This window comes from Micromesistius poutassou (assembly GCF_964030765.1).
Source record: "Micromesistius poutassou genome assembly, chromosome: 11".
In the NCBI taxonomy this organism is placed as follows: Eukaryota; Metazoa; Chordata; class Actinopteri; order Gadiformes; family Gadidae; genus Micromesistius; species Micromesistius poutassou.
Window position 1 is genome coordinate 14,736,813 of NC_140281.1, and position 24,480 is coordinate 14,761,292.

Consider the following 24,480-nt stretch of genomic DNA (forward strand, 5'->3'; position numbering starts at 1 on the left):
GCCAACAAGAAAGCCCTGCTGATCGCTTTGTCAGCTGCTCTGCACACACAATAACATCATGTACTCAAGTTCCCCTGGAGTGGAGAGAGATGAGATGAGAGGAGAGAGAGGGCAGGAGAGTGAGAACAAAAGGGAGAGGTGAGGAGAGTGGAGAGAATAGGACAATCATTGTCCTATTCTGCTATCACTTTACTCCCTCGAAGGAGGAAAAGAGGAGAGAAGATTGGATGGAGAAGAGAGAATTTGTGAGGAGAGAGAAGACAGAAGAGAGGAGAGGAGAAGTGTGAGGAGGAGGGAGTTGAGAGGGTGCTTGTCCCCTCTGATCCACCTGTTGTCCCAGTTGAAAGGGCCCACGTGTCGCCAGCTCCGGAGCCTAAGCAGGGGCTCCCCCACACAACCAGATCAGGCTGTTTACCCTGGGTCAGGTTATCGACTATGTGTTGCATGGAAATTAAATGGATGTAGGGTTAAACTGAATCATGGTTGACTTGTGGTTTGCCAGTGTGCCTGGGCAATAATTCAACGTGATAATTCACTGTCTGAATTGTATTGTGGTTGGGAACACTGTAGTGAACAATTCAGGAAGTAGGGAACACTGTAGAAAATAGGAATGAGGGAACACTAGTGAATACGGAGAAGGGAACACTTCATGAAGTAGGAAACACTGTAGTGAAAAGGGAGTAGGGAAGGGAACACTAGTGTTTTAACAGGCAGAGATGTTGGAATGTAAAACATTTTACACATGTCCCTATAACTTCCAACCAGTAGATGGCTTTTCTTCTCTTTGCACTGTAGGGAGAATCAAGAGTTGAGACACAGAAGCCTCAGGGCGAGGGAGGTGCTGCTTTTTTACTACGGTAATAGTTGCAAAAGCTGTATCCTGGCTATACCGTACCGGTTTTTACTGTTGTTTAAATGTTGTTTCAAATGCTTAATTGTGATGGTGTATAATTTTGTAATTAAAGCAATTGACTTGGTTGTTGACGCTCTTTGGTGTCACATTTCCAAATATCTTCTGGATTGAACCAATCCAACCAACACCCGCTATTTGTGTATGGTCGCTCCTTAATGCACTAGTGTATTTTATTTACAGTTTAACATAACGTCACATCAGCAAACATAATACTTCATCACACACTAAAAGGTTACGCTAAACACCTCACAGGAAACAAATATGACAGATCCTCTGGTTGGTTTAACAGCCCTGTCTACAGTCTATGGTTTATGGTCTCCGAAATCTAACAGATTCCGCTGAGATGGCAACTCAACTGTTTGTTTACCTCTGTTGTCGACAGTACACACATATGTGTTTATGTGTGTCTGTTCATGTCTTATCACATCTCTAACTGTGGGTTTAGTGAGTGTTGAAGGACTATCTTTTCTACAACTTGTGTGACGTCTTGTCTTATCACCAAACTACCACCCCCCCCCCCCCCCCCCACCCCTTTGCACCCTGGCCAAGAAGTATCCAGCTAGCCCGCAAACCACTTAACTAGTCTTCTATCTAGCCCTTCAACTAGCAACACTACCCCTTTCACTAGCTCGCTTGCATGATCTATTCTTTGATTTGGTGCCTTAACCAAATCTGTAGCTAGTGTCTAAACCAGCCTGTGAGATAGCTAGCTCTCATTGGTCTCAGAGAAAGAGAGAGAATTCTATATATATTCCTCAGGTGCACAAGACACGCACACAGACAGACACACTGTGTCAGACCTATTCTGTGTCATCAATCACACCTCGTAGCCTGTTTTTAAAAGCACTGTATACCTCCCCCCCTGGGGTTATTGTACTGAAATACAATTGGGCCCCTCTGACAAGGGGTTAACAATCTCAGGGAGGTCTTGTTAATCATGTCCCCCGATTATTTGTTAAACAGGGGAAAACACAGGGGAAGTAAGATAAAGAAGATTGCCAATACTGGCTAAATAAGCTTTTCCAAAGTGGTTGTTTTCTATTGGTTGCAAACTCTGCCCAAGCGAGTGTGGCGTGGATGTTGACTATCTTTGACCTCGCCCCTTGCACTTGGTCCTATAAACCTGATGTGTGTTTTTTCTATTTTTCTATTATACGACTTTACGACTACTGTCTACTGCTCACATTGCATTTTCTAAACTCGTAGGCTAAAAGTCTCTTACTAAAACAGGGGGTTCCCTGACCATTTAATATTGAATTGAACTACGTTAGTTTGAAGTTACAGCGTTACGGTTTACTAACGTTTTTCAATGGTTCTACAAACCTAACATGGTGGCTTCTACGTTCCTATGAGCACGCCCATTCAATACTTCACCCTGCTCACTCTGCAGGGGTCTTGTTATATCCGTTACCCAGGTGTGAAGACCTGCTCAGCTCAGTATTTTCCCCATGTTGACATGAAACCACAAGACTTGTTTTTTGTGTGTGTCTGTGTGTTGAAGCTCAAAGGGCCAGGCCAGTGTGTTGGTACGGTTCGCCTGGGTCTGGTTTCTGATTCTAGATCCCGGTTGGTTTGGACCAACAACAGACCGACCAATAACATGGTCCGAGGTACAGCTCTGTGCATACAGGCCATCGGGAAACACTGCTGTCATGTTTTGGTGTCGTGGGTTCGTCTTGCTGGGCTGTGTGAAAGGTTAAGGCTATATGACTTGTAGGAGGTCATAGGGCTGGGGGACATTTTCCAGTCCACGCACAGCTAGTCTGAGCACTCCATGGGGAGGGTCAACGTTTCAGAGGTGTGAGACACGCGTCATACCGCCGTATGAACTGTGAGCAATCCGGGATGGCTGGATATTAGTTTTGCGCCGGCTCGAGCCATCCACACACGGTTGCAATGAATGAGGTTCTCCTCACCAGCCTGCGTGGCTCTCGCGTGGGAAGCCGACCTGCAATGACACAGCTCACTACCATACAGCTATACACTTTCAACCTGTTGACGCTTTCCCCACAAGAGCGAAACTGATACGTTACATACGATTATTTATATATATATATATATATATATATATATATATATATATATATATATATATATAACGTCCTTTAAATCATATATCCTCCTGATAGATCATGTGACATTCTATTTATAGCAGCTACAATTCCCAGAATCCTCCCCTTATGTCCATGTTTCAACAAACCAAGAGTGAATTATATTTTTGCCTTTTATTCAAGAAATGAATGCCTATACGATATAACTATAACCTGCTTAAAACATTAATTTATATTTACTCTGTGTGTCATAATTGGAATAGTTTATAGAAAGATGGCAATCTCATTAATATCTATAGCGATGGCATCAAGGCTCACGTTAGCTTAGCATAATTGAGAACACGTAGCGTCTCTTCTAGGCCTGGGCAATAAAACAATAAATTATCGTATTGTGATATACTTTTGATCAATATCAATATAAAACATGTTCAATATATATCGATAAGAGACTGGAACACCGAATCTAGCAGCTGGGTTTGTTACACAAATACGGTTCCATACTTATTTACAATATTTGAGTGTTTTTCATTGTTGTATCGACATTGGAGTATTTATCAATGAAGAACAGTGGAATGTCATTATTATGTATATATTATTATTAAGTGTTAAACAGAAGTGTTTAAATCCAGCATGGTAATTCGTAGTCTTTTTAGGTCACTACAATTATCAATAGTAATCGATATCGTTCAATATGATCAAGTTAAATAGTGATGTCTTTCAGCCATATCGCCCAGGCCTAGTCTCTTCCCTGGCTCTGTCAGCTGCAGCTGGTAACAGGCTCTGTTTGTCTCTGCCATGCTTTCCCCTCTGATAACGGACGCAGGCCATTTGTTTACATCCTGTTGAAAGATAATATTTAATAAAGGCATGTGGTTCTCGGGACATCGGTGACAGGTTATAAACAATAATGTAATAAAATCTAAGTGATATCAAAATAAAGGTTATCCTACCAATTGATCTCAGCTCAACTGCCTTACCAGCCAAGGCACAACTACAGTGTGTGGTTGTGTTGTCTGCCTCTAATGACGTTTTTTATTGCTTACTGGGGTAAAAATCAAAGCACTGATGGGTCCCAAGAGGTCTGAGGTGACTCCATTAAAAAGTTTGTTGTTGCAAACAAGAACATGACAAGTAGGTCAGAGTTAATAACATCCAAGTGTTGAAGCACTCCTGACTGGCCCTCATTATTGCAGCGTTGCGTCAACCCTAAAACATTCTAAAACAGAACAGAAGAAACATTCTGAAATCTTAACAGTGTAAACCTTTTGTCAAGCCTCTGAATGTTACTAGGTTTACACTTGTCCAAGAATGTGTTGCTCAGTATTGTGCACAAAGCTGTAGGGCTGAAATAGACATTCCCCTTGATTTAGCAAGTTAGTAAAAAGTCTTGAGTAGATTGAGAATGTTTACAGTTCAAGGTTTCACTCAATCCTTTGCACTTTGGCAGATGGCCCTTCCTTTTTACACTATCTGCATCTTTAAAAGCTGTGGAACCGGCCAAGTACTGAAAGGGAGAAACAAGCAAACAATAGAAGTTACAGGCTTTAATGGTTACGTTCGGTATGTGAAATTTTGTTTTAGGATTTTTTTTTTGTTTTAGGATTTTCATAGGAGGTATGTTCCATACTTCCTATTCATTTTTTCATTTATTTATTTCAGGTTATTTCCGAGTTGAACACTAAGCCAACCGGGGGTTAGAACTTGTTAGAAGCTGCACAAGATGTGATGCTGCTGGTTTGTGTATTCACGCCCCATAGCAATTAATGTAAACTAGCACTCATCGCAGCTAACAGCAACTAGCACACATAGGCGTTAGTAGCCTCTAGCATGCACAGCCACTAGCACTGGAAGGGGATAAAATATTTTTTGCAAACAAGGCAGCTAACAACAACTAGCACTTATAGCAGCTAGCAGCCACTAGCATACATCAAGGCTAATATCTGTTAGCACATAGCAATCAACAGTGATGAGCACTCAGATCCATTATCCCCTGAATGAAGAGAGATGACCACCCTGTCTGGAGCTGCGCTGACCCCTTCAGCGGAAACGTCCACTCTCCTAGGTGTCCTGAGGGAGTTTATGATGCAGAGATAATAGAGGTATGATCTATAATACATGGAGCTGCTGTGAAACGCACTCTCACACCAACACAGTGGATCCCATCCTGGGGGTCAGGAGCCCACCTGGGGTCACCTGATATATGGGGTCACGGAATATTGCAGACTTATATAAGCTAAATATAGATAAGTGATAAAAATGTTTTAAGGTTTAAAATGTCTCATATAGGTCCTGTATAGGTACAGACTGCTTAGTGATTCATAGACAATAGCAGACTACTGCTAATCACTCGGTGTGGTGCGATGTACATTTGCTCACTTGTACATTAATATTATAGGCAGATGTTGTTTGGGGTAAAACTATGAGGGTACTGTGGTAGGGGATGCACAAATTTACACACATTTACACAATACACAATTTTCAGACCTCAGAATTGGGTCACAGGCAAAACAAAGTTGACAACCACTGTTCTTATGCTGTGTTTCAGTCAATGGTTCGATGGTTTCTCTTGCATCGCAAATAATTCTGCCGTTCATCAGGAGAACAGGCCGTCCACACCACAGCAGCTGATTAATGCTCCATATGTGTAAGAAGAACATGCTATGCTAACTCACATGCTACACTAGCTATACTATAGAGTCAAATCAAGGCCAGTGTGCTTATGATGTAGTTCAGCTGTTTTGTTCTGAATGGAATCCATTCTGCCAGTGTCCGCGAGTGTCAATCCACAGCAGTATTACAGCACTGTTGTTTAGACTCCATGTTATCAAATGTAGCATTTTCTTGATCCATCTAGGTCAGTAAATACAGTATATCTACCTGATATATCTAGATTAACGTAACCCATTGACCTGCTAGACCATCAAATCCAGGAAACATCTGTGGAACAATCTATGGGGATTGATTATAATACCTCCCTCCTTATCATGCTCAGAGCGAGACTGCAGTCACACATACACAGTATCAAGCTACCGGGGAAACAATATACAGTTGCTAATATCGGTCAGTCAGCATGATGAGCATATGTCAACACTTCTGTTCTACCACCAATGGTCTTGGTGGAAGCAAGTCAATCCCATTGTTACCATAACCTTGAGTCCCAGTTCCAGTCTCAAAGGGCTTCACAGCCCCACACCCTCACTACCTAAGCACTAACCCTAAGGAAGGAGGAGCACAGAGGTATCTCTCCTCTCTGAGATAGTCAGGATAAATGTGCCAGTATGGGGAGATATATAACGGTGTCATAAATGAGAAACACGAAGGGACAAAGATCCTATACTAAAATACTAATCATTAGTGATAATGGCCTCGGGCCTCAGCCAGGGCTGTGCTCTGCTCCTAGGGCCGGTCTGCCAGCCCGGTGCAGAAGAAGATGCGGTTGCCATAGTTACCATTCTAGCAAACATCACCATGAATCTTCTATGTCAACATACTTCCTGGTTACTCCTTCTGTCTGCCTCTGTTCCACCAATCGGGGGCCAAGATACAGCCACCCTACCAACTCCCTAATTACAGCCTATGTAGTCAAACAGTGGCTCTGCCAGGCAAGCATATAATTTATATTAGCAGCATTCCCACGGCACTCTCTTCCCTAGAACTATTCTCCCCTCTTTTTTTTGCAGTATTTTCTCTACCGTACCCCTCCTCTCACTTAAGGATACACCCTACCCCACACTCTTGTCTGTCCCGCACAGTCGATGTGATTCACCCACCACCCATTCCGACACACATCGACACGGTCTGGGCTCACTGTGTGGCGTGTTGGTGTCCTCCTAGCTCTGGGTGGTGTGAAGAACCACGGTGGGCTCTTTGTACGTGAGCAGCCTCCAGACTGCTTCTCTCTCTGGCTACGTGGCTCCGTGTCAACCACTCTCCATGTCTTCACTCCATGGCAGTGGTTGCCAAGTGCTTGGATGGTTCTCACCCTGCGCCCGGGAGTAACCTCCTCTGCTGGAGCCAGGGAGCTGCACCGCTGGGCTTTTTTCGGTGGCAACCAAACAATTAGACTGTGTGGTTTTACAAACCCGAAATTGGGTAATCCAGTAGAGTAGAGACACTGGCCGCTCTGATGGAAAACTTTCACTGAGCTGGGCCGTGCCAGGCAGCGGTCGAGCCAAGCCAGAGGCACTCTGTTGCAGAGGTGTGTGTTGGTTTCTCCCCCCTCGTTGGTCCTGTGGTGGTACAGTAGGGAAGGGTCCTGGTTTTACACAATCCTGTTAAATCCCCACAGAGGTGATAATTAAAATAGCGGCCTCACTCGACCTGCAGTGCCCTCTGGCGCCCGTGTCACAAGTCCTCTGATTGGTGGAGGACCAGGGCGGCTTGGAGGCGGGGTTTGTCTGAAACAGATTTTGGGTGCAGTTCCCTAGCAGAGGAAGGTCTGGTTATAGTTCTAACATATCGACCTCCATTAAAGCATCTTTTATTCATACACTCTGGGCCATGTGAATAATGGATACTGGTAATGGGGATGAGGTTGTTTCTAATCTGTCCAAGCATGTACTCCTCCAAAACACTTAAACTTCTCCCCATCCATACTATGCATTAACCGATAGAAACCCTGTTGAGATTTAATCACCTTTGACCCGTATACAATCTCTTCCCTCCTGCGTTTTGTCCTGCTCCTTTTATCCTGGTTTACTTGGAAATATTTGATATTGTAGAAACAAGACAAGGCTCCTCTTATCTTGACCTTGTGTTTTCTTTGTGAAGCTACACACACAGTGTTCCCTAACAGGAAATTTGTCTGGGCATTGGTTACTGTAGCTTAGGACTGGCTTTGTTTACAGGAAACTAGTGTTATCATCAATACTTTTCCTGCCCTGGATGAATTTGCCATCAACATCATCATCAGAGAGGGGCAGTCGGTTTTCCAGTTGTTTTTATATAGAAATGTTTTGGGTGCTATTTCTCTTGGCCGTTTGGTTGAATTGAGCTTCAACATTATTTCCAAGAATGGTAGTTGGTTAATGGAGCGTTCTAGAATATGTAGTATTCTCGGAACTACAGTTCACTTGGACCTCCTCAATCCTCAACGCATTGGAACTGACACAAAATGTGTTTCTCTTTTTGATTACTGGTTTGTGCACAGCAGGACTAGCATGATTGTTAGCTTGGACTTGGCCGCTGACCCAGCTAACGTTAATTATCCCCAAGTGAGGAATATCGCTTAATGGCCTATTGCAGGAATTTCTCACGGGTGCTTGGGTTTTTCTGGTGGGTGTTGAGGTTTGATTATTGAATAGGATCCCTCATGAATTAAACAATGTTTTCTCATCAGTTAATTATCAATGAGCTTCACCTCTGACCCCTCATGTATCATAACTCTCCCCCTTCAATCCTCAAACTTCTCCATGTTTTACATCCATGGCTACATAACCATGTTGAACTAATCATTTCCAGAACGATTAGATAAAGGTGAAAGAATGTGTTCTTTAGGGTAAAAAAGCCATCCTTTGATAAAACCTGAAGTGATTATTGAAGGAGAAGGGTTGTATCGTTGTTAGGGAGATAAATTATACCAGATAAAGTTTTGAGGGCTAGAAGGAAGACCAGATAACGTATACGGGATGCAACTGGTACAGCATCATTTTGTGTAATGAGTCCAGTGTTTCCCACTGACCAGGTAGCAATGTGTGGTGCCCCCCTGCAGGGTTGGCAACTTTTGGTTTTTGGCCGGAGTGAGACTGTAGAATTTTATAATGCTTACATTATAACAGGGTGGGGAAGTTGGATTGCGGGCGGGAGTTGGATTGCGGGCGGACAGGATTGTTGTGTTGGATTGCGGGCGGACGGGATTGTTGTGTTGGATTGCGAGCGGACGGGATTGTTGACGGGGGGAAGGGTTGGTACGGTTTGGCGGAGTTGTTGACCGGGGGGGGGGGGGGGGGTTGACAGCTGCAGCAATTTAGCGCTCGTCCGAAGCAACGAGAGATCTAACGGGTATTTTTCTTTCTTTTGCGTGACGTTTGTTGTGAGAGCGTGAGATATTTATACTTAAAAATCGTGTTAAAATAAAAAAAGCGGAATCAATTTGTGGCGCTCGTGGAATCTGTGGCGCTGCGGCACACATTGGTCTATGTATGGGAAACACTGGAGTCCACTGGGTGCAAACTCCCAGCAGGTCAAACAAGGTAAGATGTTGGCTTGACATTCAGGTTGAATGTCCTTCACGTCAGGTGGACTTCAGGACCCAAACTCTGTTACACTATGACTTTGCCCTTATCTTTCAGAGGAAACAAAAAAAAAGTCTTGTTTGATTCCTGAACAAAGGAGCCTTCAGTTCTCTGCTGTCTACAGCTGGTGCTGACCATCTTCTCCCATGGTCAATGTATGGTCATGCTGCCCCAGGACCCAATATCAGGTTCAACACATGGCTCTGCCATGCTCCATGGTTCTTCTCAGCAAGACAGGATAATAAGGATCCTACAGTTGCCTCAGCTGAACAGTTGTTCTATTGGTTTGGGCTGCGGCAGCACAAGAGGTAGAGCCGTTTGTCTGGCAACCAAAAGGTTGCTGCTTTGATCTCTGGTTCCTCGGATTTCAAGGTGCTCTTGAGCAAAACACTTTTCCCTAACTGCTCATTATGAGCTGGTGCTTGCCTTGTGCGGTCGATCCCACCGTCGGTGTTTGAATGTGAGGCCCCACGGTTTGAGTGGCCACAGGTTAGGAAAGCGCTATATCAAAGCAATTGATAACAGACGGTTCAGTCCACTAGCCTGTGTTCCACCCTGATACACCCTGAAGGTCACAGGTTCCAACCCATGTGCTCTTATCTGTTGCTGGGTACACAAGGAGGTCAGGAGGGGGGGTGGAGCAGGTCAAAGAATGTCACTGTTTTCCTCCCACACTCCTGGCCTAGTGCTGGAGTGCCCTTGGGCAAGGCAACACCTAACGCCATCAGCTGCAGTTGAGAATTGTTGTTGGCTTGTTTGACCAACAATGTCGTTGCTGCATGAATGGGTGTATATCTGTATGAATGTCCCGATGAATGGGTCCATCGATGGATTTGTGTATGTATGAAAGTGTGTTTTTAATTTGGTGGGTTTGTGTTTGTGAAAGGCTGATTGTTTGTTTAAACGGGGGAATTGTGTATCAATGGGTCAGTGCATGTATGAATGGATGAATTTGTGTTTAAATGGACCCATGTGTTGAAACGGGTGACTGTGTGTACACAGAGTCATGGGAGCGATGAGTTGTGAGTGATTTCAGTGGCCACAGGGGTTGGAAATACATATGAATGCCGTCCATTTACCTACTGGCTGTAGAACGGACGTCTCATACGCTCATTGCAGGACCGTTTTAATTCAGCCTGGGTTTTAATTAAGTCTGACTCATCAGGGGAGAGCTTTACTGTCAGGGAAGACGGAGTCAGAGAACGAGTACTGTATGAGTTCAGGGCAGACCCATGCTCAACACACACACACATGCACACGCTCACACATGCATGCAGACACTCAATCATCCACATGAGTGGGGAAATCTGGGGCAAAGCTCTGAATAAGTCCTCACATACACACACACACAACTCATAGGCTTACACACACACACACACACACACACACACACACACACACACACACACACACACACACACACACACACACACACACACACACACACACACACACACACACACTGACAATCCCCTGGAGGCATAAGTGAGATTAAAAACTAATTTCATATTTCTGAAGAGTTGCTGTTGAAAAGGGAGTGAGAGAGTGGTTTGTCTTGCATAACGGGCTGTTCTTTTTGTGTGAATGGGGGGCCATGTCTTGTCCTGAGCAAGGCAGTGTCATCTTCTAGTCCCATCTGTAATTTATTTCTCTGTCTCTCTCTCTCTCTCTCCCCCTTCCCTTTCTTCCCCTCTCCCCCTCCCGCTGTGTGTCTGTCCCTCTCGGTGTCTCTCTCCCTCTGTGACCACCCGTGACAATAGAAGACATTGTGTTAGATGTAATCTATGTGTTGTAAAATGGGGAGCCAGTCTAAACAGAGCCGGGCCTGTTCCTGTACAGAAGAGGCTGGTTCATAGCATGCAGAGGTTATCCTGCCCTTGATAATTCACATTTGATTCACGATTTGACGTTTGATTCACCATCAGTGATTACTTTTCAGGTCATGCAGAGGCCTGAAGGTCTCTGAATCTGTCTCTGAATGCACCTGGCATACGGCGGTTATCTTTCAGAGGATAACCCCCAAAACTTTGGCTTGTTTTCATTCATGAACAAAATTAGCATCCCACTCTGCTGCTCCATTAAGTTTCTGTTTTATAGCTATTGAACACCAATCATACGCCCCAAGACCCCCCGGCCAGCCACCCGAGACCTATGTCACTCAGTACGTTTACATGCACAGCTTAATTCGATTAAAGCCATAGCTCGATTATGCTCCTCAATTGGACAACTGCAATTGTCTGCGTATACATGGCGGTGAGTAAATCGATTCATTGGCCGAAGGGTGTCATGCCCCGGTACGATAGGTGGCGCTGTGCCCATTTCAACTAGTGGTAATAGAGCCACCGGTTGACCTCTTTACGTCACCAGCAACAACAAACTCATTCGAGAAAGCGATGTTTCAGCAGACAGCTGTCAGTTCACTTCGGGTCTATATAATTTCTCCAACGCTCCATTGTTCCTCTCGGTCGTATGCCGACTCCTCCGGCTGCTCTGCCGGTGGAGCAGTCCGCATATGACCGAGAGGTCGGAACAATGGAGCGTCGGAGAAATTATATGGACCCAAAGTGAACTGACAGCCGTCTGCTGAAACATCGCTTTCTCCTCCATGTCGCGTTTCAATCTGGACTTCAGAGAGTCAAAGCCAAAGTTAATTTCCCCCAATTCCTTTTCCCCATGGGCAAGATAAACCCGACTAGGAGTCTTTGTTGTGGAAGTACCAGAGAGTCGGAGAACCCGACGCAGTCTGTAAGATTCATAATATCAGAGAATACCCCCGTCAGTTCGGCCGCGGCGCAATGAATGAATAAACTTTTAATTCAGCCTTGGGTTAAATCGAAGCGTAGTGTGTACTGAATGCACGTTGATGATGATACTCCTTATAGGGGTTAACTACATTGGCACGACACCGGCTTCCTCCATCTTCTGCGCCAGCTTTTTAAATAAATCGCCGACCCGAAGTGAGTTGACAGCTGTCTACTGAAATCATCTTTCTCCCACCGGAGCAGCCCCTCCGCCGCCCGTCCGTATACATTCCCCGCCGCGGCGCAATGAATGAATAAAGATCGTAAACACGTCGGGAGAAAAAAACATTTATTTTGACAGATGTGCCCGAAGTTACTACTTTACAACCTCGTTGATGACCCACATTTAGAAAAACATGTAATTTTAATTCAGCCTTGGGTGAAATGGAAGCGTAGTGTCCGTGTGCTTCCACCTTTAATGAATGCATGCCATGCGCGCTCCCGCGGCCGGGACACAATTCTTATAGGGGGTAACTACATTCACCGGCTTCCTCCATCTTCTGCTCCACCTTTTTAAATAAATCTCCCTTTCTCGTTATCCCTTATCCGACGGCGGCGACAACGACAACAACAACAAGACTATCGTCTTCTTCTACTTCCGGCTCACGGCCCCGGGAAAAGATCTCGAGCATGCGCAGAACGCAAATCAACGCATAATCCAATTCGATTGGCTACATGCACGCTTAGCTCGACTATGAATCGCATTATCTAGGGGTCTTAATTCGACTATGAGTAACCCAATTCGATTCGAGTATAGCTCGACTAAGGTGTATACATGCATCTTAGTAATCCAATCATAGTTGGACTAAGCCAATAAGTCGACTTTCTTGAGTGTCATGTAAACACACTGAGTGGTGCAGCGCAGCAGATGAATAAACATGAAGAGGGCCATAGGCCTGGCTGTAGTGTTGGGTATATCCTGGGAAGAGGGCCATAGGCCTGGCTGTAGTGTTAGGTATATCCTGGTTATAGTGTCAGTAGAGGATGGGAGCTCTCTTTGAGGTGCGAAAAACTGTTTAGAAAGGCTTATTCAACAACTACAGTACATGGTTTTGAAGCTCATATTTTATTTGGTGTGAAGTTCACATTTTCTAAGACAGACGGATAGAGTGGATTTAGATTTTAATTCCCACTGCTGCAGGATGTATGCACTTATGGTGATCAAATACACTTTGGATTAAAGCGTCCATCTTACAAAGTACACCATTTATAATTTATTTTGAAGATGAATATTAACGTGACAGCGACCCAGACAGACTATGGATCTATCGTTCTGTACCCTGACCACACTCTTCCTTAGACCACTGTAGCCCACTAGGTAGAGAGGACCCCGGCCAGATCTGAACTCTGTGCAACCTCACCCCACCACCACCACTGCGTCTGGCATTGGGGCTGTGTCCCAGCTCAGATACTGACTGCGACAGCACTTGTCAGACAGACGGTGTTGGTCTGCGATGGGTGAGCTGAATGTAATGCGTGGAGCCATCAAAGTACACCCCGGCCCATCGGACCGGGAGGGTTTAACTCTCTCTATGGACCTCAATCACCAAGCGGCCATCTAGGTTATATCGCTACCTTGGTGGGGGCAACTTAATGCAGAGTTTGGCATTAAGTTGGGCATTAAGTAATGGGCATTAAGCCCATTGAACGTTGGGTTGTGGAAGCTGTTAGGCTCTATGTAACAGACTCTGGATACAGGGATGGCATGACAATAGCCCCATACTGAGAATATTATACCACATAAAAGGATATTGTCTGTCCAGTTTCTTATTGTGTACACTTCAGTGGGCTAGAGAACCACCGATAAATGATTAATACGATCATAGCATCACCTTCTGCTCTTTAGCCCGAGCCTAGCATAAATCTCTTAGCAACTTCTCTCTCTCTCATATCCTCTTAGCCACTAAGCCTTGCTTAACTTCTCCTAGTCTTTTCTAGTCCAACCAAGTGTCTCTTCAAACTCCTTTCCCTAGCATCTGCTATTTGCCTTTTAGCCTCCTGTAGCATTTGGTATTAGCCTTTTATCTTCCTGTAGCATTTGCTATTAGCCTTTTAGGCTTCCTATAGCATTTGCTATTTGTTTTTAGATTCCTCTGTCATCTGCTCTTGGCCGTTAAGCTTCTCCTCCCATCCTCTCCTCTCACACCGTCCACTAGCTTCTCTTCTTGGATTTTTAGCCTCTTCCTTAGCCTCTACTCCTAGCCTCCTCACCTTAGACCCCCCCACCCCTCACAGCCGCTCCACTTGCATTTTCTACTAGCCTCTCTGTGCTAACCTCGTCCATCCGATCCGTCCTCCCCCTCTCATATAGGGAGAATACCTTGGCTGTGTGCCGGGAGGTAATTGGACTCCTTTGAGGGCTGCCAGGTTCTTAGCTTTAGCCGGTGGGTAGATCTGAATGGATCCCTGTCTGTTCCCAGAACCCCTAGCTGGCTAGCCTGTTAGCGCTGAGCCAGAGGAATTGAACCCTGATGAAGCCCATTAGTCACCCTTAGCTCCTTACCTGCTATTGATATCAATGCTATGATCGATGAACCTCATAACAATGGATTGTGGGCCATTTGAAAGTTAGCTATAGTGGACATTTGGGAACGCATGTTCTGTGTCTCTTTAGCGGCTTTATAAAGATAGGACATTGCACAAGGTGGTGTTTGTAGCACTTTAAAACAACATTGTGAAGCTGTTTTGCTTCAGGTTATTTCCAGGTTACTGGTGTTATGAGTGGCTCTGCTGATTTCTACTGGTCTTAACTAGTCTCTACTGGTCTCCAATGGTTTCTACTGGTCTATCCTTGTCTCTACTATTCTCTACTAGTCTTGACTAGTCTCAAATGGTTTCTGCTGGGTTCTACAGGAGTTTACTTGGCTCTTCTGGTTTCCACTGGTCTGTAATATGTTCTACAGGTATCTATTGGTTTCTGCTTGTTTATACAGGTCTCTACTGGTTTATATTAGTCTCTATTCTTTTATACAGGTCTTAACTGGCTTCTACTGATCTCCACTCATTTCTTCTGGTACCTACTGGTTTCTACAGTGATATTTTTTCTGATCTCTTGGTTTCTACTAGTCTCTAATGGTTTTGGGCTTTTTGCTGGTTTACACTGGTCTCTTATGGTTTCTACAGGTATCTGCTGTATTCTACAGGTTTCTACTGGTCTCAAAGGGTTTCTACGGGTCTTTACTGGCTTCAACTAGTCTCTATTGGTTTCTACTGGTGTTTTCTGGTCTACTGGTTTATACTGGTTCCCCAGTGGTTCTAGGAAGGGAGAGTCTAGGAGGGGGGGATTGGTTCACTGGAGGGGATATCTATCACCTCCAGAAACACGTGCAGAAGGAACCTGGGTGTAAAGTGAGGAAAGGTTGTGTAAGAGCCCTTTAGATCAGGTTCTCGTTATACAAGCCACAGCCCGAGCCAACATCACACTTAAGAATAGAGGACTACGTTGTTTTGACATGAACACACAATCCCCAAGGCCCACACGCAGGAACCGCCTCCTTCCCTCCACCAATCCGAGGGCAGGATCCTGTGCGATGATGGTTGTGAGGTTATGAGAACGCTAGCAGCTCTCAATATACCAACGTGCGAGTGGGGAGTCGTCCACACCATAACCTTCTGGGAGAACTTCTCAGAGTTCAGGCCCTGCTCCACTTCTAGGAAAAACAAACAGGGTGGCCACTGTGACGCCAAAGGAAGCAGACCAGCACACCCCTGTTCCTCAAAATGGACAGTAAGGCCCTCTCAGCCCGCAGCCAACACTTCTTCCCCGTGTCAAAGCTCTGGCCTTGAGTCCAAGCGGAAGGACAGGAACGTGATGAGATTGTGATCTGTGTCTGAGACTAGATCTCCTCCTGTGGTCAGAGTAGCTCTGGGTCCCTGAGGGGTTGTCTCCCATGGCCCTGCCCCACACAAGACATTCCAGAGCCTTTCCCCCCAGAGGGCCGGGGAACGTTCTCACCACCACTGTCTAAAAACAACCCATCTGGATGTCTGTCTGCAGACCCCAGCAGAACATGTTTGAGGAGGACTGGAGGCTTTATGGTGTGTGGTCTTCTGGAGTTTGAGAAACTCCATTCAGTGGTATAAACACCATCCTGGTGGTGTTTGGGGAGGGGGTCATGTCTGTTGGAGGAGATGGATGTGATGATGATGGCAGAAGATGTGGTGAAGGTGGTGGGATTAGGGGTGGTGGTGAAGGAGGAGGTGGCAATTGTGACGGAGGAGGTGGTGGAGATGGCGGAGCTCTAGGGATGCCAGGGGAGATGAACAAGCTAGAGGTGGTGGAGGTTGAAGCAGTTGAGGAGAAGACCCCTAGAACAAGGGTTCAGTGGAAGGAATGGTCCTCAACAAAGACCTGGGTATCATGGAAGAATTCAGCGGCCCATTATATCAAAGTATTTTGCCATTCAAGGTCAATTTGTCAGGCTGAAGCCGAGGCTTGACAAAAATAAAAAACGACTCAAAGCCTCTGAAACTTTGAGGCCATATCTTCATTCAAGGTCAGTTCATATCTTGGCAACATTATTCATGAAGACGGCATTAGCTCAGGAGGTAGAGCGGGTTGGCTGGTAACCGCAAGGTTGCTGGTTCGATCCCCGGCTCCTCATAGCTGAGTGTCGTGGTGTCCCTGAGCAAGACACCTCACCCTAATTGCTCCTGACGAGCTGGCTGTCGCTCTGCGTGGTTGACTCCGCCGTCGATGTGTGAATGTGTGCATGAATGGGTGAATGTCAGTCAACACTGTAAAGCGCTTTGGATAAAAATGCTAATAAGGACCATTTACCATATGAAGATTAAGAACCGCTCAAGCACAATTAATCGTGGATTTGATTCCAACAAGGGAGATAAGAAATGTTGTCACACACGGCACTGTGCGAAAGACGGTACCTTTTGTGCGGCTGTACAGAGCCCTAGCTACACTGGTACTATGTATTATTATTATTATGGGCTGTATTTACGGAGGTGGCGCCAGGGACCAGGCAGGGCTCCACAGCAACAGTGGTGTATGTGAACAAACCCCCCCACTGTTTGCACTCCTACGGGGCAGACATTTTGATTCCACGCGGCCTGAGGCCTCGTGTCGGGGGGGGACTGATGTGGCTGTGATGACTGTGATGTGGGCGATATGGAGTCCTGTGAGGGAGGAGGAGTAGGGGTTTAATACTCTGCTGTGAGGAGGACTGTCTCTTCTCAGTAAAGAACGATTTGCAATCACTCCTTTCCCCCCCTTAGAGTGAGGAGTGGAGGTGAATGCAACACTTTACAAACAGTTGATCACTTTATTGTTGCTTGGCAACCAGTCGGTTTCACCTGGTAAAGTATGTCTCAGGGGAAGAGAGAGAGGTGTCAGGAATCTATTTATTTATTTATTTATTCTTAATCAGTTTAGTCTTCATCATGGTGATGCTGTATCCATGGTGCCTGGAACAGAGGCCACAGAATGATGGTTCTTTTAATCTACTCTCCATCTGTCTCCCATTCGCACTCTCTCCCTCTGTCTATGCCTCTCTCTCCCATCCTCTATCCTCAATTGATCTATCCTCTCTTTAAGTGTCCATCCCTCTCGGTCACAAACAATCTAGGTCTGAATCTATCTGTCTCTTTTTGTCTGTCTCGCTCTGTTTTTGTGTGTGTGTGTCTCTCTCTCTCTGTCTCACTATCATTCTCACCCTCACTCTCACTCTCATCTGCATCATGACATCACTGCTCATCTGGTGTGTTTACTTCCTGTCGGTACAGATGGGCGTCGGGCTGGCAGAGTGGTGTTCCCGTTTTAATCTCTGTTGAGCTGTGAATGATCTCTTCATACAGTATACTCTCTCTCTAGTCCTTCATTTAGACCCACTGCATGTACCTCTGGATTCACTGTGATACACATGAGTTCTCGTGCAGCACACAGGATCATAACATATTGGCTATGATCCTTGTTTTGCAAAAACACTTGACAGAAGATTACAAATTCATGAATTTCACCATAGCATATAATCTACAGTTTTAACATTGCTCAGATTCCATTACTTTAAGTGTCCATCCCTCTCGGTCTACAATTACTAGAAACCTCTCGGTTTCTAGTAATTGTATGGATTGTTTTTCCTGTTTTGGAGTAGGCCGCATTGTGACCCGCATTGCAATGCTGTACATGTTTCCACATGTTTTTGACTGTCAGGAACTTGGAGGAAGAAGGCGATATCATCAATATTATTCACGGTTTAACATGCTTGGTGCTGTCGATCTGATCATTAGCAATCACAAGCGATCTCAACAAACTCTGTTGTTATCCAGTGATTTAATAAGCCTATTCTCATTCTCAAGTTTTTCCGTGTCTCTGCCACCCCCTGCAGGTGAGCCAGGGTAATGTCCCCGGTGTGGAGAGTGCGTCTCTGGCCATGGACACGGAGGAGGGCGTTGAGGTCGTGTGGAACGAGGTGCTGTTCTCTGACAAGAAGGTCTTCAAGTCCCAGGAGGTACCGTCGCACTCTTACAACCCGGTGGTCTAGTGGGAGGGAGGGGGTATGACGAGCATTCGAAAGGTACTGGGTTCACTCCCTCATGGCCACGGTCTACCTGGAGGCGTCCTTGAGCAAGATGCCCTAAAGCCTCCTTGCTCCTTAGTGTATCTGAATGGTTTAATGTGAGTTTCTTTGGATGAAGTGCATACTAAAATGACTCTAATATCAAAGAGTGTGTGATGTTCTTGGTTTGAGGCTGCAGACACATGAAGATTTGAGACTAGCTATTGTTTCGATTCTAATCGTTCCTTTATAGCAGACTTCATGCCTGTCTGGGACTTGATTGACTCAAATTGAAAAACACATGACTTCACCACTAACCTTTGAACTGTCACCTCATTTTTGACACTTTTTATTTACTCGGTTATAAAACATTTATTTTAAATATATTTTAAAAAATTTGGTTTGTATGTTTCCAACTGCATGATGTTCCTCATGTTTCTTTCCTGGCTATAACTTTCTGCCTCGTCCATGTCCGTGCTAGGACAAGATCAAGGAGATGTTTGAGAACCTGATGCAGGTGGAACACCCCAACATTGTCAAGTTCCACAAGTACTGGCTGGACATGAGGGAGAGCCAGGCTCGGGTGAGTTTCCATGGAACCGTGGTGTTCTACGGCTGGAAATGTGTACCGCACTGTAGCAGTGGTGCTGCTACAGTGGTTGAGACCCAAAAGTGTATATATTTGTTTTATATTTGAATACAATTTCTTGTAAGTTTAATTTCATCGTAAGTACTGTATATATCAACAACATGCAAAGGGAAATGTTTATTACAACACATTGTTTACGGTAATGACAAATTATTGATTATTTGACTGCTATTTACTGGGGACAGCCCTGTTACCGTTGGATCTCACTTCAATTCGGTTTGCTAACTAAGCCACAAGTCACAGATATTCCGACCGTAACAGTCTGCCCTCCTCACAACTTGCAGGTCATTTTCATCACAGAGTACATGTCGTCAGGCAGCCTCAAGCAGTTCCTGAAGAAAACCAAGAAGAACCATAAGACCATGAATGTCAAGGTGATTACTAAGCAGCCCTTCCGTGGATTTCTGGGCTGGCGCTGCTGTAGATACTGCCTGCCTCATCCAGACGTCGAAGGAGAATTAGCTCCCCAGTGGTTTCTTGTTGAAGATACTTTCTAAACTAGCTTCATTGATCTGTGTTGCCCTTCTCAGCCTGCTCCACTTATTTTACCAAAGCCCAACTGCCTTTCTGTCATAGTTGGTTTCTCATCCATCTAGAATTAAACATGCTGTAATGAGATATAATAATAATACAATAATAAGACGCTATTGGGTTCTTTTTGGCTGGTTTGATTATCGGTTAAAGGCAGCCGGCACGGCTTGGGATTGGCGGGTTTTTACTGGCGACAGTGGGTGGCCATAGCGTTACTTTAAGCTGTATGTATGGATCTGACCTACAGGCATGGAAGAGATGGTGCACCCAGATCCTGTCAGCCCTCAGGTACAGAGACAGCTTTCACAGCTTAACGTCCTGTCTTTGTTGTTCTTGTTGTTTTTATTGTTAGGGTTAGATATTTAGAGCTTTTACTCTGACCGACTGGAACTAAACTCTCTCTCGCCATCGGCAGCTACCTTCACTCCTGTGAACCACCCATTATCCACGGCAACCTGACCTGCGACACCATCTTCATCCAGCACAACGGACTCATCAAGATCGGCTCAGGTCTGCCCTCCCCCAGCCGCTTTGTGTTGCTACAGATCCAGACATAAAGGGGCTTCACAATTGTTTTTTCCCGCAACCTGCTTATGAAGCAGTACTTTCTTATATTAGTAAAAAGCTGATCATGACGGTTCCCTTTTAACTGGATTAAAAAAATGGGATTTCAATGTAGTAATAATTACTATACTACTATTAATGTTTTATTTATATTTAAATAAAATGAATGAAATGGATGATAACTAATACTTGATGACATGATAACATTTCTATACTATGTTCTTCTTCACAGTTTGGCACAGGTTATTTGTGAATGGTAAGACCCATACACATTACTTTATTACTATTACCAACAATAATTTATTATTATGTAATTTATCTGAAATACTACATGCTTGTGAGGAGGCATTAACAGAGAGAATGCAGAATTGGTTTTGTATACAGGCTCTGTTGTGTGTTATTCCTTTTTCAGGGAACTTTATTAACTTTATTTATCCTGAGGGAAATCGTTTGTCACGTTGCTGCTCAGGATAGAAAAATAATAACTACAAAATAGAGAAAATAAGAATACAAATATAAACACAAACACAGTAATGCTGTCATATGCATATATTCATATATACACAACGATATGTAAAGTATACTTAATGTAAAATATACCTAATGCGTTGAGTCTTTTTTTTTTTTTTTATATTGTGGAGGTTTGGTTTGCTGGGAGGATGAGTGTGTTTTCTGTTATCTCAGCTGTGTTTCTCTGTCCTCCCAGTGTTCCCAGACGCCCAGGGGAAGGGGCGACCTCACCGGGATGAGCAGAGGAACCACCACTTCTTCCCCCCGGAGTACGGCAGTAAGTATAATAATGTTTGTTTTAACTGCATTGCTTTATTAAGGTGGAGAGTTCACTGTGTTTACTCTGATCACAGTCCCAAAGGGTTTACTTTCAGACAGTTTATTTTTAGTTTATTAAAAAGTCCGCCCTGAAGAATCTTGTGTATAATTGGTCCATTTCCTCTTCCTCATCCTTCCCTTCCTCCTCATCATCCTTCTCTTCCTCTCCTGACTCCAGCGAGTGAGGATGACTTTGCCATCGACATCTTCTCCTTCGGGATCTGTGCTCTGGAGGTGAGACCAGCATTACTGAGATGAGGTCAACTTGGTAGAGACACATTATTTTAATATAGTGTGTTTGCCCTTGCAAGTATATTGTTTTGTGTGTAATTGTGCTTCTGTGTAGTTGCATTTATTTTATTTTTAATTCCCATAACTGTTTTTATTGAGCACAGCAATTGTAACAAAAACAATATCCCACAGGAATAATCTAGGTGTGTGTGTGTGTGTGTGTGTGTGTGTGTGTGTGTGTGTGTGTGTGTGTGTGTGTGTGTGTGTGTGTGTGTGTGTGTGTGTGTGTGTGTGTGTGTGTGTGTGTGTGTGGTTGCCTGCGTGCATGAGGTGTGTGTCCTCAAGTTCCGAGTGAAATGCGACCATCACAGGATATATCTCGCCCACTTCGAGTCAATCGGCTAATCAGAGAGCTATATTCCATCTGCTGTTTCCTGTTGTCCTCTAACGTTCCTCCATGGCTTCACCAGATGGCGGTTCTGGAGATCCAGGCCAACGGGGACGCCGTGGTATCCAAGGAGGCCATCAGCAGCGCTGGAACCTCCCTGGAAGACCCCCTCATGAGGGTAGGTACCCCCAACCCCGACCCCCCCGACGGTCTGCAGAGAGACCTGGTGGTCTGGCCCGTCCGTCCTTGATGTTCTACTGAAGTCCTGGCATTGTTTAACATCTTCTGCACAGCCTAGTTGTAGTTGGTCCCACTCCTGCCACTTGCCTCTGGGTTGAGATGATCCTTACTCATCCGTTTCTGATTGATTCGACCCAGTTTAGCCTTTGACCCCGTCTTGACCCCTGCAGGAGTTCACCCAGTCGTGCGTGCGGCAGGAGGCGAAGCTGCGTCCCACGGCCCACGACCTCCTCTTCCACCGGGTGCTGTTTGAGGTCCACTCCCTCAAGCTGCTGGCCGCCCACTGCCTCATCAGCAACCAATGTGAGTTCCAGTCCTCCTATCAGGGGTGTAGCGGTCGTAGGAGACACGGCTCCTATCAGGGGTGTAGCGGTCGTAGGAGACACGGCTCCTATCAGGGGTGTAGCGGTCGTAGGAGACACGGCTCCTATCAGGGGTGTAGCGGTCGTAGGAGACACGGCTCCTATCAGGGGTGTAGCGGTCGTAGGAGACACTCCTCCTATCAGGGGTGTAGCGGTCGTAGGAGACATTCCTCCTTGCAGGGGTGTAGTGGTCCCACATCCTGCTGGGAGACGCTCCCAGCATGATGTCTCTTTATCATTCTGTGTCTCTCTCTCTAGATCTTCTTCCAGAGAACTGTGTGGAGGAGAAGACCAAGTCATTTGACCCCAACGCCGTGATGGCCGAGATCTCCCACCAAAACCGACCGGGAGTTCAACTAAAGTAAAACAAATTTGATTTTCTCCCTTTATTCCTACCTTTCTACATCTAAGCGAAACTCATTGTATAAAGTATTAGCTATTGTTGTTTTATTCTAATACCTAATGATCCCTATCAAAGTCCATATAAAGAGCTCTGATTGGTCTTGTTCATGGGCTTTATAGCAGAGACTGTGTGTGACATGTCAAGCCGTATTTGATCTTCTACCTCCTCTTCCTCACATGTAGATATTCACACGTGTCTCCTCTGGAGCTCGACAAGTTTCTGGAGGATGTGAAGTAAGTACAATGTTGTTCATAGAGATTATAGCATAGAATCATAGCTTATGATCATGTAGCTGTCATCGTAGCAAAGTGTTGTAGCAGTGCATTTTAACATACTGTTGTAGCATATCATTTTAACGTAGCGTTTTAGGGTAGCATGGTATTGCAGCAAGCATTGTAGCCGAGCATCGTAGAGTACCATTGTTGCTTAGCCTCATAGCATGGGATAGTAGCATACAGTTGTAGAATAGCATTGTAGGGTAACATTTTAGCATGGTGTTGTAGCATAGTGTTTTAGCCTAGTGCTGTAGCTTAACATTGTAGCATAACAATGTAGCATATCATGGCACAGCATTTTTGCATTGTGTTGTAGCTTAGCATTGTAGCGAGGTCCTCGACTGAATGTTGTTTGAAGTGGTTAATTTGATTTCTCCCTCCGTCAGGAATGGGATCTACCCGCTGATGAACTTTGCGTCGTCGCGACCCTACCCTGTCCCGCGGGCCCTGTCTCTGTCCCAGGAGCAGGTGGAGGCTGTCAAGACCCCCACCCCAGAACCACAGGAGACCGAGACCCGAAAGGTTGTGTGTGTGTGTGTGTGTGTGTGTGTGTGTGTGTGTGTGTGTGTGTGTGTGTGTGTGTGTGTGTGTGTGTGTGTGTGTGTGTGTGTGTGTGTGTGTGTGTGTGTGTGTGTGTGTGTGTGTGTGTGCATTTCAGCAAGCATATTTAAACCTAATAAAATAAAGTACAACAAAACAATCTCTGTCCATCTATCATACTGTCTGTGTGTCCCACTAACTATCGTGTCTGTCTGCAGGTCATTCAGATGCACTGTAATTTGGAATCAAATGAAGAAGGGACCAAAACTCATGTGAGTCACAAACTAGTGCAGGTATCCTTTCCCTTTCAGCCTAATGCCTGAACTCTTTGTTTGGTAGACGTGTGAATACCAACCATATGATCACTTGATCGAACGTATGGATTTAAACAAGCATGGCTGTTCTCCTCCCCAGCTTTCCCTGTTTCTGAAGATGGACGACAAGCTCCATCGACAGCTCAGCTGCGACATCCTTCCAGGTGAGTCACCGTCGCCCACACCGTTTTCCACCAGGTGGGAAAGTCGATCCACCTGTGACATAAGTGGGACTGTCCGCCCGGATTTATGATGCTAGATTTGTTCCCTAGTCTCCTCCCTGGTGGGCTGTACCAGCTTGGTGGAGGCTGGAGACCATCTATCCATCATGCATGTTTGGAGAGTCTCGCTTGTCATGTCACAATTGGAATGATTTTGAAATGGAAGCCCTTTAAATCTGCATACGTCTCTGTTCCTCTGGTTCTGCTGGTTACGGCTCGGTTTACTCTGATTAACACACTGCGTTTGGTCCCCTTCAGCGGACAGCTCCAAAGACCTTGCCAACGAACTTGTTCACTACGCCTTCATAAATGAGGTGGGTCACTTTCAAAACAAACATTGCAACTTACTGCGATCCATCCTTGATGGATACTGGTTTATCACTACAAAGAATATTACAATTGCTTTTTTAACGGTAACTCTAGGCGT

At 45.2% G+C, this 24,480-nt stretch overlaps 1 protein-coding gene across 1 annotated transcript in view; it reads left to right on the top strand.

Annotated features, from left to right (window-relative positions):
- Window positions 1–24,480, top strand: part of LOC311355874 (nuclear receptor-binding protein 2-like) — a 30,494-nt gene that overhangs the window by 3,319 nt on the left and 2,695 nt on the right. Inside the window, exons 2-17 of the mRNA XM_084475692.1 lie at window positions 18,337–18,459; window positions 18,989–19,090; window positions 19,441–19,530; window positions 19,935–19,975; window positions 20,103–20,197; window positions 20,484–20,507; window positions 20,958–21,038; window positions 21,258–21,313; window positions 21,781–21,876; window positions 22,109–22,241; window positions 22,559–22,661; window positions 22,886–22,936; window positions 23,365–23,500; window positions 23,737–23,790; window positions 23,933–23,996; window positions 24,312–24,367. Coding sequence (XP_084331818.1) covers window positions 18,337–18,459; window positions 18,989–19,090; window positions 19,441–19,530; window positions 19,935–19,975; window positions 20,103–20,197; window positions 20,484–20,507; window positions 20,958–21,038; window positions 21,258–21,313; window positions 21,781–21,876; window positions 22,109–22,241; window positions 22,559–22,661; window positions 22,886–22,936; window positions 23,365–23,500; window positions 23,737–23,790; window positions 23,933–23,996; window positions 24,312–24,367 — 1,305 coding nt within the window. The remainder of the gene's footprint in view (window positions 1–18,336; window positions 18,460–18,988; window positions 19,091–19,440; window positions 19,531–19,934; window positions 19,976–20,102; window positions 20,198–20,483; window positions 20,508–20,957; window positions 21,039–21,257; window positions 21,314–21,780; window positions 21,877–22,108; window positions 22,242–22,558; window positions 22,662–22,885; window positions 22,937–23,364; window positions 23,501–23,736; window positions 23,791–23,932; window positions 23,997–24,311; window positions 24,368–24,480) is intronic.